This window comes from Neodiprion fabricii, chromosome 5 (assembly GCF_021155785.1).
Source record: "Neodiprion fabricii isolate iyNeoFabr1 chromosome 5, iyNeoFabr1.1, whole genome shotgun sequence".
Classification (NCBI taxonomy): Eukaryota; Metazoa; Arthropoda; class Insecta; order Hymenoptera; family Diprionidae; genus Neodiprion; species Neodiprion fabricii.
In genome coordinates, this window is record NC_060243.1 from 31,333,031 (window position 1) to 31,352,703 (window position 19,673).

At 33.4% G+C, this 19,673-nt stretch overlaps 1 protein-coding gene across 3 annotated transcripts in view; it reads left to right on the forward strand.

The window, feature by feature from the left end:
• Window positions 1–13,859, forward strand: part of LOC124182302 (one cut domain family member 2-like) — a 41,933-nt gene extending 28,074 nt beyond the window's left edge. For 2 of the 3 annotated variants that reach the window (XM_046569385.1, XM_046569386.1), the window contains 3 exons: window positions 9,298–9,321; window positions 10,502–10,617; window positions 12,444–13,859. In XM_046569385.1, the coding sequence (XP_046425341.1) occupies window positions 9,298–9,321; window positions 10,502–10,617; window positions 12,444–12,653 (350 nt within the window). In that variant the 3' untranslated portion in view covers window positions 12,654–13,859. Of the gene's footprint in view, window positions 1–18; window positions 92–9,297; window positions 9,322–10,501; window positions 10,618–12,443 lie in introns of all 3 variants that reach the window. The other variant, XM_046569387.1, reaches the window with a different exon arrangement.
• The last annotated feature ends 5,814 nt before the right edge of the window (window positions 13,860–19,673 follow it).

Sequence of the window (19,673 nt, forward strand, 5' to 3'; positions counted from 1 at the left end):
ATGTGTTTTGCATTGCAGACTGCCAGATGAGAAATGTTAACGTGAGATCAGTCAACTCTAAAAGAAGGAAAACACCCGCTTCCTCCTGCTTGTGAGTTTCTCGATTCGGTGTTCATAATTCCACTTTACTACAATATTGTTGTATGAAACAAAACATAACCAAACCTGACCTGATATACATTCATATATATATTTATACATATATATTTATATATACATTTATCGATATAAATACTTCTACGCGTGTATATATGTGTATATAAACGTATATACATATGCATATATACGCTGTGTGTATTTATACAAGTATAACGTTATCGCATTTATAAATATATATTATACGTATACACCTGTTGTATTAATTTTCGTTCAACAACTTAAATTACCTCCTTGCTTTACATCATATACACATACAATTATATTGATAGATTGACTGATCGGTCCGTTTTTATTCATTGATCGATCAATTGATTTATCGATTATTCTATTTGACTCGTTCTTTGTACGAATGATTATAATACACACACACACACACACGTATATATTACGCAGTATACTAAATGCAGCTTATATTTTCCATGTATGCAGTTCGATTAGTCGATTCTTTAAATTCATTTTGTTCTCATTCCTTCAACAAAAAGAAAAACAAAAAGAACATTGTCAACAACAAGGTCACAGCGTCACACTGTCAAAAATTGGATTTGGGTAGCCGCAAAACTTTTTTCTTTCTCATTTCATCTCCTTAAACACACGGACGCAACGTATGAAATACAAAATTGCAATTTAATATCTATTTTTAAATCCTTAGATTTCACCTCACTACGATTCATAAAAAGTAGGATCGCTTGTTGGAGTTGATACGCTTTTTTGTCGCAGCCCGTCTATGCCTTTGAATCGAAAGAAAAAATAACTATCCGTAGTTTTGACAGTGTGACAATCGCTGTGAGGCGGGGAAAAAACGAAATAAATTGCATTCGGGAAAAAAAAAAAAAAAAAAAAAAAAAAAACACGTAACAATATCTCTATAATTCCGGTATTGCTGAGCAAGGAATTTCTTCGTTTGTCTTTTAAACAAAAAATTTACCTCCCCAAGTATCTCGGAATAATTCGATCAATCCGGGTCGGTTTTTTTTTTTTTTTTTTTAGTTTCTTCAATTTTCGGCCAGGGAAAAAATATGTATATTTTGTTTTGTACCGTTTTCATTTTTCGTTATACACAGCTTCGAGAGAAAATTGATAAAAAATAAAGAAAATTCAATATTAACAACCTGCAAGATTCGCGATTAACGATTTTACTATCGCACGATTTAATTCGTGACCGATATGATTCCTTGCGCCAAAAATCAATGGGGAAAAAATGTCAAGGTATGTGTGAAGAAAAAGAAATACGTAATTCTTTGAGAAAACATGACGATCACTTTCGTACAATTGTCGCAACATCTCGCAGACGTACGCTGCGATTTGTTGCTAAATATAAAATTTCCAACGTCGATTGGTTTGTATAATATCAGACTTGTCATATCTGCACAAGGATCTTGGTGTTCTGAGATTGTAGGCCTCAATCACAGGACATCCGTCCCACGTGCCAGTTATCGTCAAGTCTTTTATACCACTAAACCGTTTATCCGCGCCATGATTTTATGGCGCACGGAATCAATCGATCGAATCTTCTTTAATTGCTTTCGATGACGGGGGTCGGTTTTTTTTTTTCTTTTTTTTTTCTATTTCTGTTCCCGCCTTTTTTTCAAACACCCGGGATTATCACCGTTGTTTTTCTTCTTTCCGATTCGCTCGTCTCCGCGAATCGAGGATCATTTTTTCGCACGCGTGAAAACTCATTCGATACGAACAAACAAAATATCGACGTTACATAGCGGATGAAAAAGGGTTTTCACTCCAGCAATTTTTCTTACATTTTTCTGTTTTTGCCCACAAAAACACGGATCATCAAATTTTTTTTATTTTTTATCTTTTTATTCTTCCCGTCACCGATGATTTTCGTCGCAGCTTTACATTTTTTATTTATTTTTTTTTTTTCTTCTCTTCTCTTCGAATATTCCTCACCGTTAATAAACATTCGTTTTGAGCCAGCTATGAAACATATATCATCCCTTGCACGCTCGCTGTACCTTGTATGAAAACGTATATAAATTATTATGAATCTTATATAACTGCTGACATATTATTATCATTATTATTATTATTATTATTATCATCATCATTATTATCATTATTATTATTGAATCGTATCTTGTTGCTGCTTAGTAAACTTGTGAGCTTTAGAGAACAAAAAAAAAAAAAAGAACAAAAAACACATCAAAATTATTCATTTGATATGACGATGAGAAAAGTTTATTGAAGATTAATCATAACCAAAAACAAACAGAAAAAAAAAAAAAACAGTATCGTACGGGGGCATTTTATTGAGAAGCCGCTCAGTGCTGCTCTTGCTATTATTTTATATTATTGCCGCTACTGTTCGTATGAAATATATGAATATGTACAATAAAAAATACAATACGTTGTAATAAAACGTGGGGTAATGAACAACCGTGACTATACATATATATAAATATATATATATATTTATATGTATGCATGTATATTTATATTATATTATTTGAAAAGAAAAATGGCAGCCTTGCGCAGGATGTAATGTATGTATATACTATATACTATATATATATATATATACACATACATTTTTTATCCATTAATGCGAAACATTAATTGTGCAGTTACAGAATTAATTAATTAATTGATTGATCGATTGCTTGATTGATTGATTTGATTTGATTGATTGATTAAGTTAAAAATTAATTAATTAATCGGCAGAATAGAATGTTGATAAATTGAAAGCGCAAACCTGCGAACGGCTCACTCGAACGTTGAAATTGGAAGAAAAGTAAACGGTAAATAAATATCGAAGAACGAAGTGACACGAAAGTTGTACCGCAAAACTGAAAGTTATACTACCAATAAGTAGACACACTCTAAATTCGAAACAACTATAATCAGATGACAGATATTGGTGTATTATTGTAATATATATATATAATATATATATATATTAAAAAAAAGAAAAACTGAAGAAACGATGGAAAAAAAAATAACAGTTTCGAAAGTGTATCTAGACTCTCAAAATCTAACCCAAAAAAAAAACTGCAGGTTATATTCTGGTTAAAAAGAAAAAAATTGTGCAAACGAGGGATTTTTACCGTAAATTGCCCAAATTTTTTTTTTTCGTTTTTTTTTTTACACAGGATTTAACCTCTAATCTGGAAGCCACGTGGCCAAGGGATTTGACCTCCTTCGACGAAGAAGACACGTTGACGTATTTCAAACGCGAGAATTTATAATACCTTCCAAGCGAAATATACATTTCTCGCAAGAATCGCCCATTTATACATCTATATATTGTGCGTATACGTGTATTACACCATTTTTACCTGAACACCTGAAGCAGAATTAGTTTAATATTATGGCTTCCCTTGTGCCGACATCGTTGCATTTCACGCGTATCTCATATGTATGTTTATCACTACATCTGTCACGTATAAACGATCGGCAATGGAATGTATTCGTTACCATTAATAATAATAAGACACTGAAAAAGATGTTTAAATCTCTCCAAACGCGAATGAAAGAATTAATTAGCTAACCCTTTCAGTCACGGTTAAATTCTCATCGTCCCGCCTCAAAAATTTCCATGTCCTAACCTTATCAGAGTTTATTGGCAACTTCAAACGATCACTGTTAATTTCGGCCAGAATCATCAAAGTTTGATAGTTTTTTCGATTTTACATCCGCCATATTTGATCCGCCATATTTGATCCGCCATATTGGATCCGCCATCTTGGATTTAGAAATAATCAAATTCCGACTTCAGATTCGTGATCAGTGACTTGAAAAACCCCGGAGTAAAAAAATTCAGGTCAAAATATTGAGTTAAAAAGTGTATGACTGAAAGGGTTGCACCAAATTTCGTGAAAACGAATATTGGGATAAATCTGTTGCATTTTTCTTCCCGATTGGACTGTAACATAAAATTTTCAGCCGACATTAACGTGAATTAACGAAATTTCGATCCGAACCGTGGATTGCTGAAATACGTCATCGGATACGTCGTCCCTTGACCAAATGGTGGTGAAATTGTATTGACACGATATATAATTGGTCTTCGTATAATTACGTAAAATCTGCCTAAGAAAATTTGGAATTTATATGTTTTTCGCCAATACGCATGACAGACTGTCGAAAACTGATTCAATAATCTGGTGTGTGAGGGAGGAATTAATTTTTATTTCATAAAAAGAAGAATTTATTGTCAATGTTCAGGGAAAGAGATCGATTCTCAATAAAACGCCACCGGGCTAGTAGCTGCATGGCCGTCAAACGAACTACGTAATCCAAAAAACCCCCGCAAAATCCCATGTGTAGAAAACGAAAATAGACACTAAAAAAAAAAAAAAAACCTGCCGAAACTCTTTCGCTATCTCGCTATGCCTTTTTATACCTTGCCTCACTGTCTGTCTCTCTCTCTCTCTCTCTAAGAAACAAAATTCCGCCCCCGTCCCTCCCCCGCCCCCCGAAAAAAAAAAAAAAAAAGAAAGAGCAAAAAAAAAAAAAAAACAACAACACAATATACAGATCAACAAATCTCTAACCCTTGTATAAATTGCGTTCGAAAAATCCCTACACACTGTGCATTATATACATATGTAGATTACGTACACACGACATATGTAATATACTTCTTTTCGCGAGCATCTTGTGCGAAAAAAACAAAATACAAAAAAAAAAAAAAAAAAACAAAAAAAAAAAAAAACAACCAATGCATAAGATAGATACTATTAATCCGCCGAATGATTTTTCCCTGCACCTTGAACCCCGCATATGTATATATATATATCTATATATCAAACGCCTTTAGATGATCCGTTGTTACTAATTATTGTTTAAGGCTCCATGACATACGTACAATAGATGTTAATACGTAACATATTTATACTAAGCCATACGATTTTCCATGTATACCCTATGCAATCGTCGTGTATGTTATACCCATAGTTGTTTTAGCTGATTCCCTACACATATATGTATATATAATAATATATATATATATTATTATATATATGTACCGGATGTGTGTATGTATTACATACGAACACATTGGATATTGATTTTCGTTAGTAAACCTTATACACGGTAATGTATATATACATAGTTGAACTTTGTTTATCATTAATTATTGACGTATAGCATGTATGTATTTATAGCCTGTCGAACTCTACAGATACAACAATACCAACAAAATCTACACGCGGATGTATAATGTATATGTACATTATACACCAGGCGAATTATACACTTGCAATGACGATGAGATGGCACCGTAATAACGAGCTACAAAAACACGATAATAATGCTTAAACCATGTGTGGGTACCGTAAAGTCGACGAAATTCCCATTCGAACGTAGAGAAGGAAAAACTCCTTTCAGTCTGATTATTGAAAAGTAGATTAAACACGACTAAGAAGTTTTAGGTGAACAATTATCCATCGAAATGGGACAATGTAAAGGGTGAATACACCGTATGGGTATACGGTATTACATAGGTATGGGTATGGCATCTTAGCGAAATACCGTGCAGCAGTGGCGTATCATATGTGTGTATGTATGTACATAGTGTGTACAATGGCATGAAACAGGAGTAATTTCATTAAGCTTGACTAAGGTTCGCGAACAGCGCGAACGGCGGAAAAATGTGATCAGAGGCATTCTATCGGAGGCTCCCTGAGCTTAATCAAACATGCCCCTCAAAGTCTGCCCGTCCTGGTAGAGATCGTGTGGGTATATACACGTATATATATGTGTTTATATATATACATATATATATCACTGTGCGCGACCGGCTCGCGGCTCAAACACACGCTGATCATGCCGATGGAGCTTTGGCGCCAAAAGCTGCTCCTGCCCGCCGAACCCGATCAGACGGGAAACGTTGGGTGCATCTGACGTATGCCTAAGGCCGCCATAGCGCGCTTCTTTTCGCTCCTCTGAAGCGGATTGGGCGAAAACATAATGATTCGAACGAATATATCGATCGAGAGAGAAGTAGAGGAAAAAAGAAATCGAATGTGGATGTAAGAATTTACAGGTATACATTTTTTATACCTAAACCAGGTTATACGAGGTATGAATTTTGTCAGAACGTGTGCGAAAGGTTCAAATCTGTGAGAAACTAGCTTCGCGCTCTGTGATTGGTCCGTGCCGAATGACGTGTCGCGGGACGGTTTTTAGCGGGAAAATTTAAAATCACGTTCTGTCTTGGTGCGCTTGAATCTCAGAGCTCGTGTAAGAAAATGTGATAAAGAACGTGTTATGAAGCGATACGTCCGGAAGTCTTGGCAATCGTGACGTCGAAATTGAATATCTTGAACGTCGCAACGAACCGTCATTTGTTTAGAATAACTTAAAAATGATTGCGCCATTTGTCCTGCAGAGAAATATTATTGTAGGTATGTAAATGTACATACGTGCACATATGTATGTACATACAAATGTTCCGCGGATAAGGGAAGGGACGATGAGAGGGCAACGATTTTGTACCACGTGCAACGAATAGCCAGCTATATTATACAACGTGAACCTGTGTAACGGAATATTTTTCATGTACCCATACAGGGTTGGTATTATACGTTAACTAGACAACCTCGTGCCATTTTTATTCTCATACTTCTTTTTTCTCTTCTAAAATATTGTCCTCAAAGTCGATTCGTAACGTAACGTCTGAAATTCTTGGCAGATGTAACGGAAGATAATAGCAGAACAGAGACAAATGTCGTACCGATATATGTATACATATATACGCTCACGTTATACAAACCGGCACTGCGTTTGTTTTCGAATGATTGCTTTGATCGTAATCACTTTTATACTGTCATACTGTGATAAGAAAAACCAGTCTGTGCACTTAACGTACAAAATCCGAGTGTCCCGCGACATCAAAAGGACACAACGGCGTCGTATGCAGATATTAATTTTCGTATAAACATATATACATGAGTGTGTGTGTGTGTGTGTTTATTTTGATTCTATCATTATTAATGTATCTTTTCTCGTCGTTTTCTGTTCCTCAAACCGCACCGCGATATTGTCAAAGAATTTCAACCGTCCTTTTTTAATCTTGTATGTCTTTCATTCTTCCTCTCTCTCTCTCTCTCTCTCTCTCCCACACTTTTCTCTCTGTTTCGACTTTTATTTTTTCGACGTTTTCCTTCTCGTTCTGTATACGATGACCCTGCGTGAACGGTATTAAAAAAGAGATTATCAAAAATATAATGTGTAGATAGGTACACAGATTAAAAGAATGAGAGAGAATGGAATGAAAAAATGGAGAAGAGAAGGAATATGTCAAAGTGCGATCAGGCAGGCATAAAAAATATCCCGGTTGTCAATTCGTTGTAGTAGTATTAAATTAAGAACCGATCGGATCATATGGCAGTCCTTTTGTGCGGGGGATAAACCTCCCACCCCCCCAACCCTCTCTCTCTCTCTCTCTCTCTCTCTCTTTCACTTTGAGCCCGAAACGTGTCTCTCAAATATGTATCCGTGGCGCACATGATATGAGGAGAAAGGGGAGGAAGGGAGAGTCCAGTTGGTTATATCAAAGCGAATGAAATCCTCATACGTCGGTATATCTCCCTGCAGGTTTTATTATTCCTCCTTCCTATACTGTTATTATTACGTACTGTTTTCTCTTTTTTTCCACGCCTGGATATATACGTGTCTGTATGCGTGTGTGTGTGTGTGTAAATGTGTTTGTTTTGCATAAAAGCACCAATTCAGGTACGTCGTACTCGTACCTATGTATATATACCCATACCGATACATCCGATCGTGACAGGATGAAACTCCGCGAGTGGGATTTCTAACGTAACCTCAAAACACACCCAACCTCTCAACAATCAACATATGCATGCCTCGAAATACTCTCGCAAACATGATCGAAAGTTTACTACAAACCCAAAAAAGTCGCCAAAAATTATATAACCACATCAAGGGCACCGGTACGTCTCAAAGAGTGAACCATTGTACAGGCAATGCAAATGTGCGTTTATATGCGACAGGACTTTAGAAGGTGGATTCTCGGTTCTCGGGCTTTTTCCGGAACGTCAAGTCATAGTCAAACTATTCTTGCCATGATTTTCTGTCGGGTCAAACAGCGTTTGATCGATGCTATGCGTTGTAAACAATCCTACAATTAAAATCAAACCGCAAGCGTGCTAACGACGGCCATTTTGATTATATCTTACGACGCTTCGATTCGTTTGTCAGATATTTTACAGACTGGATGTTTTTTCGCGTGAAAAATTCGGTTTTAAAGAAACACGCTTGCACATCGGGTTGTAAAATTTTTACCCAGGAGAACAGCTATCGAGAATTCACTTTGAGTAATTTCGCTTCAGACAGAAAATTGGTACATGGCTCACTCTTGATCAGTGAAACAGCTATCACTTGAAATGATGGAATTCAATCAAGTTTCAACTCTTTTCAGTTGTACGTTAAAATAACACATCGCATTGATCGTCTTCATTTGCGAGTCCAGAAGTTGAATTATTGGTATCTCCGATAAGGAGGGTAATTTGTTTTCGAACAAGGTAAATAATAATTGTAACTTGACTGAATATTCATCTTTTTCAATAATAACCGTAATAATAAGGATGATGATAATAACAGTAATAACAATGACGATAATGATAGTAATAAGAGTTGAAATAATAACGGTGACAATTAGTGAAGGAGTGCTGGTGGCCGTGAGAAAACACGAACAACATTATACCCTTGTAGGTACCCTGCAGAACAAACATTATTGCACTGAATTCGCAACACTTGAATTATGTAATCCATTAGTAAAGCAAGCCCTATGTTATGACCTGTTATACCCGTTCCCTTAACAACGTAGACGTTATACCCATTTATTACTATGAATTTGGAATTATGCAACGTATGCAATCCCAGCTGTTATATTTAACATGAATATTGTGATGCCTATATTTATATATATATATATATATATTACTTGTGTTTTTATTTAAAATGTGTATTATTGATATATTGGTATATAGCTATGCATCGTCAAACACATACGTAATATTATACATACGAAAAAACAAAAAAAAAAAAAACAAACTAACACAGGCAAATTCGTTAATTTTCATAGAACATTTCCATGTCGATTTGCAAAGCGTCACAATCCAATACTCATCGTATCTTTCTCTTTTTATTTTTCAGCTGCGCAAATTCCACATCGAGCAAGTGAGTATATACGCTTCGTACGTACTTCATACACGTTGTTAAAATCACTCGGAGATGGAATTGAAAAAAAAAAAAAAAAAAAAAAGACAAAGAGAACAAATCTATAAATTATTCGAAACTGGAGACGAAAATTTTTTAAATATTGTATACCGATGATACAGAGAATTCGTGAACAGCATGTTCGTGATCCTCAGCCATACCCAATGGCAGTGTTATAATTTAGTTGAACCCGAAATCGTGACGGTATACACTCGAGAGTAACTCAGCTCTGCAGAGACGGAGACGGATATAACAGCGGGCATAAATTTTGCACGACTTAAAATTAGTCAATCCCAGAATCGCCGAAAGTTATCAAGTTCCTCGGGGTAGGAAGATACTCGATTGGAATCGGGTTATAATAATAATTCTTCGGATCCTTGTATATCGACTGGAAAATTTAAGTATATTTTAGTGACAAGACGATTTTGATTCCATGTTCACTGATAAACGGCAGGGAATTCTCTATATTGGTTGGAAAACTTTTTTGACAACGAATGAGGTTCGATGGCCAAAAATTATATTCGTATGCTGAAGAATGTGCTTGAAAAGTACAATAATAAAAAATGCTCTAATTAAAATTAAAATATGCTTAGCCAGCGATGCCACATTTGAAATCGCTTCTAAATGGTTGGAAATCTATTAGATTCGTTTAATTTCACTCCACAATGGCTTATTTTATTCGGAAGATTATATTTTCTAGAAATTGACTGAAACAGGTTTTCTTTTTTTTTTTTCAAGTAATCAATTCACAATTGCCATTTACTGATAATAATCAGTATATCGATGCAATATTGTAAAATTAAATATTCAGCAATGCTGCCAAGATAAAAAAAAAAAAAAAAATTCGTTGCGGTGAATTTGCAAAGCGAAATCATCGAAAAAACTTACCAAATTTTTTTGCAATATTGAAACATTTTTTCGCCCACTGACCTCATCAAGGGTGATTATTTTTCGCGAATACTGATCCGATGAATGAAAAAATGAATTTATTTCACGAGGTTCTGGAAGTTATAACGCGTTTCAAAAATTGTCATAATTCCACCGCAATTTGCACGACGCGGGCTTTGAGTTTTACACAGTCGTAAGAAAGGCCCTGGGACGGATTTCCTAAACGTTCCTCCTTTGTTTTCGATCGTTTCAGCATGCAAGAGGAAAGAAGAGATGGTGACCCAGGCCGAACACCAACAGCCCGCCCCCAAGAAACCACGACTGGTTTTCACAGACCTTCAGCGCCGTACTCTACAGGCTATTTTTAAAGTAAGCCTCTTTGTCCTCCTCTGCTATCTTCCACTTCTCGTACGACACAGAGAAATCGGTGAAATGACTGTTTTTTATTTTTTTTTTTTTTCGAAAAATCACATCGTTTTTCAAATGTGCTACTCCTCTAAAGATGGCTCAAGCCTTCCAGACCCAAGTTTTATATCTTATCGATTCTTACCAATTGTCGTTGGTCGTCTATTCGGAGAAACGAAAAAATATTTTGACCAAAATTGGAACGTGTTTGCGACAAATACTTTTCTCCAAAATCGAGCTTACTCTGTTCAGATACACTCGTACAAAGAATTTGTTGGTTTTACCAAATGTGGAAATCAAATATACGTCGAAAACAATGTTTGTTTGATTCAATAAAAATAACAGTAATCGGAGTAATAATTTGGGTTATTGAGGGGAACCATATTTATTCGAGTCAATGAAACATTTCTTCAGCCATATTTGGTAAGCTCGGCATATTGTTTTTCTTACGCATGAACGGAGCTCCTTTTCGAGTACTAAGGTACAAATTTCAACAATATTGAAAGTTTACAGATAGGTGAAGTTTTGGAAACTATCGGTATAAAAACCGAGCAAAGAAAATGGAAAAGCTGTCAGCACGTCTGGGAATAGTAAAAATTTGGGTGTATCTGCAATTGTATTTTCCCCTTTAAACATTCGATTCGCATTATGCAAAACTCATTGGTCTGAGGATATGCACACATGGCGGCATTTACCTACAAGCTATAAGTAACATGCAAAGGGGAAAGCATATACAATACGCGGTGTCCGCTGGCAACTTCCACATTATCGATCTGTCTTGAATAATTTCGCTTCTAGTTGCAACTTCTTAGCTAGGCCTTCAGCTTTCCCCGCATTATATACATACATATTCTAGGCCATCCACGAGGCTACACATGTGTAGGTTAGAATGCAGAATTCGAGGCTGTGTCGCGACTTGCTATGGAAATACCAACCGCGGTTTCCAGTTCGCCGTTTTCCAATTTAGCATCGTTTTTACCAACAACCGCGCGAAGAGTATAGTGCCCTATTTTCGAAAAGTTCCGTACAACAACGTTCGCGCATGCGCTCAACTGAGATGCTACATTTTACACACTGAGGCTGTCTACGGCGCATGCGCACTATCGAATAACTCAATTTCGCGCACCGTTTCACCGAGCGTTAGTTACCTAACCTCAATTTTACCCGCTGTCAATGTCACCTTCGTTGCACTTTTCAAATCGAATTCTCGGTCACAGGTGTTGGAAAACAAGGTCCGTAGATAGACTAGGTGATAGAGGAAGGTCTTTAATGGATGACTTTTCCGTAGGAACAAAAATGGCCGTAGCAAATGGCGGCGCCCGAGAGTTGATGAATTTTTTTTTTTTTTTGTTTTTTTATTTTTAATTGGTCAGACTGCAGCACAAAACCTACACGCTGTACACAAATTGCAACAAAAATGGCGATCAAGCGAAGCTCTTACCGCTCGCCTTGGCTTACGCGGCAAACTTCACACTTGTCGGAAATCGCCCACCTTTCGCGCTCGTAACGCAATATACTATAATCCGAAATTTGTTTGAGAAAAGAAAAATAGAGAGTAAGACAGAGAGAGAGAGAGAGAGAGAGAGAGAGGGTGAGAGAGAGTTCTGTATCTATCTATTTATCAATCTATCTATCTGCCTGTCCGTCTATCTATTTATCTGTCTATCTATATGTCTATCTATCCGTATATCTATCTATATGTCTATCTATTTATCTACACAGAAAGATAGAAAGAGATAGGGAGAAGAATAAAGTCGAAGTTTAAGGCATGACTAAATTGTGCCCCGCAGGAAACGAAGAGGCCGTCGAAGGAGATGCAAGTGACAATCGCGCGTCAGCTCGGTCTCGAACCAACGACAGTTGGGAACTTCTTTATGAATGCGAGGCGGCGTTCGATGGACAAATGGAAAGACGAAGACCCGAAAGCCGTTGCTGTCGACGAGGGTCAATTGTCACCGACGATTGGCCTCGGATCTCGGCAAGCATCCGACGTTTTGTGACATACGTCCGACCACGAGGAGTATCACGACGAGTCACCCGAAGAGGATCTACCCTTTTCATAAATCTTTTCACACACACGCTGCACAGATCTAGACGGACAAAGAAATGCATCCGCGGTTACGGGAAAAGAGAGTCGTTGTTCGATTGATGGGGAAAAACAATCGAAATTATACGTATAAATACACCTGAATTCATGCAATTCAAAGTAAACCGCGAACTTCATTACCGCAAACTATCTGTGAGTTTTTAATTCATCATTATTAATATTATTACATGTTTTCTGTTTTAGGTATTTTTTTGTTTTTTATTGTTTTTTTTTTTTTCAATTTTCCCTTCGCCAATCGCCACTGTATACTTAAGGTGCCATATTTTTGCCATTTATATATATATTTCATTACTATTATTATTTAGTGTAGGCAAAGATGATTTATTCCTATATTATTATCGTTAATATACTATTATCATCATATTAATCCTATTTCAATATTAATATGTGTTGTTAAATATGTATTGATTTATAATAGGTAGACAAATACTTCGTTCACAATTCGTATATATAATAATTGTGCAGCTAGTCTTTATTTCTCGGGTTAAAAATCATCTTTAAAAGATGATCCGTGTATTGAATACATATTATAATATCTAGTCAAAATTTCGTTGCTATTTTATTCGGTAAATGTAAAGTTTTGCTGTGTTTTTGTTTCGCGTTCTTTTTTTTTTTTTTAAAGTTTTTTATATCTTTTTAATTTCTTTTTTTTATGCATTCAGCGGAAAACAAATCGTACGTTGTGTGCGAATATCATTTTACACCTACATATGTCGCATTGCTAATCCGCGTCGAAATCGAACAACGTACTCGAAATTTTCACCGTCGTAAGTGCAGTGAAAAAAGATTAAGGAACGAAAGATCGACTCGTTTTATAACTCCTTGCTGGTCGCCCGGACAAAAGTTATATAATACGTGTATAAATTATATTACAATAATGTTTAGAATAAGTATTAATAAGGATCGGTATAAGAATAGAACATTTGTATAATGCACATAGCGATATTACATAGCGTATAATCAACATAATTTGAAGTAAACAAAACAAACAAACAAACAAACAAACAATAATTTCACGAGAAACCAGATTGTGAGGATAAATAAAAAATAAAATAAAAAATAAATAAACAAAAAGGCAAAGAAGAATAACGAATATGCCGAAGGGAAGAGAAACAATTATTATTATACATATATTACAAATCGTTGTAGCGCCTGTGAGAATAATTATTAACTCTAATGTATATTTAAAACGAAGATGGGGAAAAAGGCAAGAAACGAAAGAAAGAAAATGACGCGAATATGCTTGTGACGCGTTCTTAAAACGCGAGGCAAAACAATCACACTCGATATATATATATATATATATATATATACATATATATAAATATATAAACATAATATACATATATATATATTTATATATATATGTATATGTATATATATTGTTGTAAATAAATTATATAATATAATATATTAACAAATGAAGAATTTGAATTAAAATAAGACAAATACATACATACATACATACATATACGTACGTAAATACAAACAATAAGGATAGCTTAGTAAGAGTCATGATATAATTTTAATAGAATAGTAATAAATAATAACGATTATTATTATTATTATAACTATAATACAATTAGAGAAAAGAAGAAAAACGGGATCGGAATCATGATATATATATATATATATCCGTTCGAAAACGCATATATATTATTATATGTATTATACATATGCGTATATATGCGAGATAATAATAATAAGTATAATAATATAATGAAAATTAAAGCGTGGTGATTAATCAATTATTCATTCCAACGGATAACAATACATAAGTAAAGAAATATATCATTGGGTACCTAATTGATTTTTAGGTATATCGTATTACACTATATATATATGTATACATATATATATATATATTATATAAATTATTATTATATATTTATAGGTATAATAAGTTACTTTGCGCGTGTTTGATAATTACACAAAAACGCCACTGTGCAACGCGTTATACGAATATTATATACTCGCAGGAATAATGTAAAAAAATTAATAAGGAATGAGATTCAATCGAATAAACAAGTGAACGAGAGTGAACGGATTGCAAACGGGGGAGATGATAGAACAGAAACATCGAGGTTTTCACGAGATGTAATTAAAAGAAACCGAGGTGAAATTTGTGCGAAGAAAACACACAAGAAAATAATAATAACAATAATAATAACAACAATAATGACAACAATAATAATAATAATAACAACAATAACAATAACAATAATAATTAAATTGCATATAAAACTGAAAACGCGTACCAATAAGAGTAGCCGTGTATATATGTATATATAACTATGGCTACTGGGTTAAGATCATATATAGTACAAAATAAACATATATATATACATATATATATATATATATATATATATATATATATATATTAAAAACATGATTATTATTATTGTAATAATTTTAATTTTAATCAAAGATGAAGAAAAAAAAAATAAGAAGAAGACAAGGATGAACGATTAACGGTTTAAATATTAGTAACAATATATATATAGGTATATTGTATACTATACATATATACAATAGATATACATATTAACAATACACGCTACCGAGTCACCGAAATTTAAAAAGAAAGATATTAAAAGTGATAGGATGAAGTTAAATAAGATGACGATGAAGATGAATAATTTGTTAAATTTAGGTACATTATGTGTATATTATATACATAGGTAGAGGTATATAGGTTATATACATGTTATATGCCTGTCGATAGATTGTGTAATTATATATCTGTGTAATTGAGGTAGTAAGCAAAATGCAGACGAGCGATTTTTTCACTATAAACACACACACACACACATACACAAACCATACATACATATATATATAGAAAAATAGAAAGATGAAGATGGAAGTAATTTTACTTTAGTCGCGACACGGATGGAGCATTTTGAACAAAGAATGAACCAAATTGTGCGGCGAAATATACTGAAAGTCGTAAATACACTGCAGAAGAGTAAAAAAAATAAAACAAAAACAGGTGGAAGATTCCAAGCAAACCAAATAACAGAAAGACCGAGAAAAGAAAGAACGATTCTAACATCTCGTAGACATGCATTGCAGTTTGATCGGAAATCGAATTAACCGCGCTACAGAAAATAAGTAGTAGATATCAGCGTATTGGTCAGACACAGAATTACAGTTGAACGGCAACGCGCGAGCTGCGCGCGCACTTTATGTTAGAAACGATATTGAAAACGTCACGGAACGTTCGATTTTTGAATTAATTTATAAAGTATCAATTCGATCGATGTAAAATTACACATATTAAAGAGGGAGAGATAAACGAACGAAGTTCGCATCGCTCGTACAAACTGCAAATGTGAAAAAAGAAAAAAATATTTTCACAAACGGATCAACTTTTGCAAAAATTTACCAACGATAAATAAAGCTTGCATTTTAAGTTCCAGACATTTTTTTTTTTTTTTGCATTAAAATATAAAATAAGCTAAAAATTGACGCCACCGTTTGCGCGCGGTTTGTGCGAAATTTTTTTTTCAAACAAATTAGAAATAGAGAAAACAACAACGTGAGTCTAACTCCCGCGTAGTCGTTGCCGTACGTACTGTAATACCCACAAATGCATAGGGTGTGTACATAATACGGAATTTATTATACATAATAATGATAACTCTCAGTGAATGAAAAATATTGTATGATAATTCTGTAAATAAATTTATTATAGTTACGAGGAGAACGAAAATATACAAAGATAAGATGAAAACAACTTTGTATAGGAATGAAAAGAGAGAAAAATTAATGGAATCTAACAAATAAAACTGTGTGTAACGCGATTACGTTGATTATTATTATTATTATTATTATTATTATTATTATTATTATTATTATTATTATTACCATTATATATATATATATATATATATATATATATATGTATACATACGACAGATTTTTTGTTAAGAAACAAAAGTTTTTAGCTCGACTTTAGGTAGAGATGCGATATGTAGTCATATAGGTACGTATAATGTATAAAAGTGGGACACGCGTATAACGTATATAGTGAATATATAATGAGATGTATAGATAAGCGCATATGAACGGAGGAAGAGAAGTAAAAATAATGATAATAGTAGTGGTAATGATAAAGAAGAATTGAACAAGAAAAAAAAAAAAAAAGAAAAAAAGAAAAAAATTGAAACTATAGTATAATATATTAAAAGTAATAATTACTATAATGTATGATGTAAGTATAAACAAATGATATATTATACTATTGTTAATGAGAATTATTAGTAATATCGCTGAAATTTGTGTTCGTACGATTGCGCGTGCGTTATTCTATCCGGCGCTGTTATTTAAATTATGTACGTTCAAGAATTTGCATTGTTTGGTACGAGGGGAGAAAAAAAAAAAAAGAGAAGCGAATATTGTACGCAAACAATTGAATGGCATCGATTATTCGAACCGCCATCTTGAATTTCGACTGTAAAACACGATTCATTCTTTGCACGATCAATCGAATCAAATCGATTTACATAAAAAAAAGCTTTCTTATCTCCTACGAAATCCGTTTGCATTTCATTTGTAACCAACGAACGTGTAGAAATATGTAGTTAAAATTTCAACCAACCATACTGAAAATGTTCACGTGTCGAATTCATAATACGCTTTACAAGAATTCAACGTGTAATTTACTACATGATTTGTCTTGTAAATTCTATGAAACACATTAGAAATCACGTAATAAATCACGAAAGACCGAATCATCGCATATGCTAGATCAAAATTTGTATGATTGACAATATTGTTGATCTTCGTGCTTCGTTCTATTGTCGATGGTTCGTGCTTTCGTAAATTATTCTTAGATATCTTATATACTTTATCAAATTTACGATATAAATCGTGCAATAAATTACACGCCGATTTCTTTCGAAACATTGTATGATTTGAAAGATGAAGATTTTCAGTAGAATAATAGACGAGCTTTCGATTGGCTTCATGGTTACCGATTTCACCAAATTTTCGACACGATCATCATTCGCGAAATTTTAATACCAACAAAATTGACAATCAAAATTTAATCCTAAAATTGCACGAGAGCTGGAATGATGCGAAAAATAAATAAATAAATAAAAAAAAGCAATCGCTATAGAATCGCACACGCAGACGTAGAAGAAATTCAAAGCGATCGGCCATGCGGCAATCTTACTTAATTAATGAATAAATTGTCTAACTGGATGATTGATTGATCGATCGATCGATTGATTAAAATTGAAACTCATTTCGCTGTTGCGTAGTGTAAATAATAATAACAATTAAAGGTAGAGCAGAAGACAACAAAGAAAACAGAGAACACGTACGGAAAAATACAAGTAACAAATAAACACGAGTAAAATTAGTATCGAAAACCTATTTAAATACATCTCCGTATTATACGTTATTATTATTATTATTATTATGTATAATATGAATTATGCATTCACAGTTTTTTTTTCTCACACTGTTACGTATTAGAATGCGAAAAATGGGAAACAATAACGTAGATAAAATTTTTCTTAACCTGCAGTCAAGACATAAGTATACACATATACGATGATTTTCAATAGACGCTCTTTTTTCGATTCGTGTGCATGAATACGCATCTTTTTAAACGCAATCACATATACACGTATATGTATAGTATATGTATATTAAAAATACGTGTACGTAATTGGTATATACATAAATATAAACGATAATTGAATATTTAATCAACAAACATTGTAAAAGACGACAGGGAAGAGAATATTATATACTATACATATATTAAAATTCATAAAAATAATATTCTACGAAGCACAAATCACGTATGCGGTTACTTATCGATTTACGCATACTAGCCAATTTTTATTCGTATCCGTCTATTTATTTATTTCTTTTTTCTCCTACAGTTCGGTTACGTATTCATTTTTTTTTCAGATTAAACAAACGTTAATTTTATTGCTGGGGAAACAAACCAAAAATACATTCCAATTACTTACGTGCATACATTTATACGTATACAGATACATTTCACTGTATAATCATTCCGTTTACCGAGTATTATTATTGTAATTATAGTTATCATTATTATAAATACTATTACCGCACTGACTTATGTCACAAAGAAATATAAATAGTACAGCGTTATTTATTGTTTATTTGTATAATAGTATTTATCGAAACGCTTGGCGAATATTTAAAAAAAAATTTCAATTATTTATCAATTATTATCTATAATTTTAACACTCACACGCGTTTTAAACACTTAATGCAGTTCGTTTACGAGTTGAGAAATTTTAGACGAACGGAAAATCGTTGGTTTTATTCTTTGTATTATTTATTTTTTCTTCTTTTTATTCAATTAATTTTTTCTTACCTTATTTAAAATTGTACAATGTAAATGATAAAAGGTCAAAAAGCAACAACAAAAACGTGTATACAATTTCTATTATCGTAATACTCGCACATATCTCGCAAATTATCATACGGACGAAACGAACAAAGAATATTGCAATTCAATATCATTTCCGGTTAACGTAAATTTAAAAAATTTCTCCTTCGTCAATTATTATCAAATAATATATCAACGAACGTATTACTCACATATTGATTTTCCTCACTGCTCGATTATAAATTTAACGATGAAGAAATCTAATAACGCGATCTAAATGCTTCTGAGTTATAATAATTATAATTTGATGATCGAAGGATTGCAGTTTCTTTTTTTTTTTTTTTTTACCTTTGCCTGCTTGTTCTTATTTTTTTGATTTTTTTTTTTTTGGATTTCTTTTCTTCCCAAACCGCATCACAGCCGATTATTAGTGTAATATATGAGAAAAAAAAAAAAAAAACGGTTCGCACGACAATAAAGAGTAAAGATTATACATACATGTATATTAAATCTAATTAATTACAG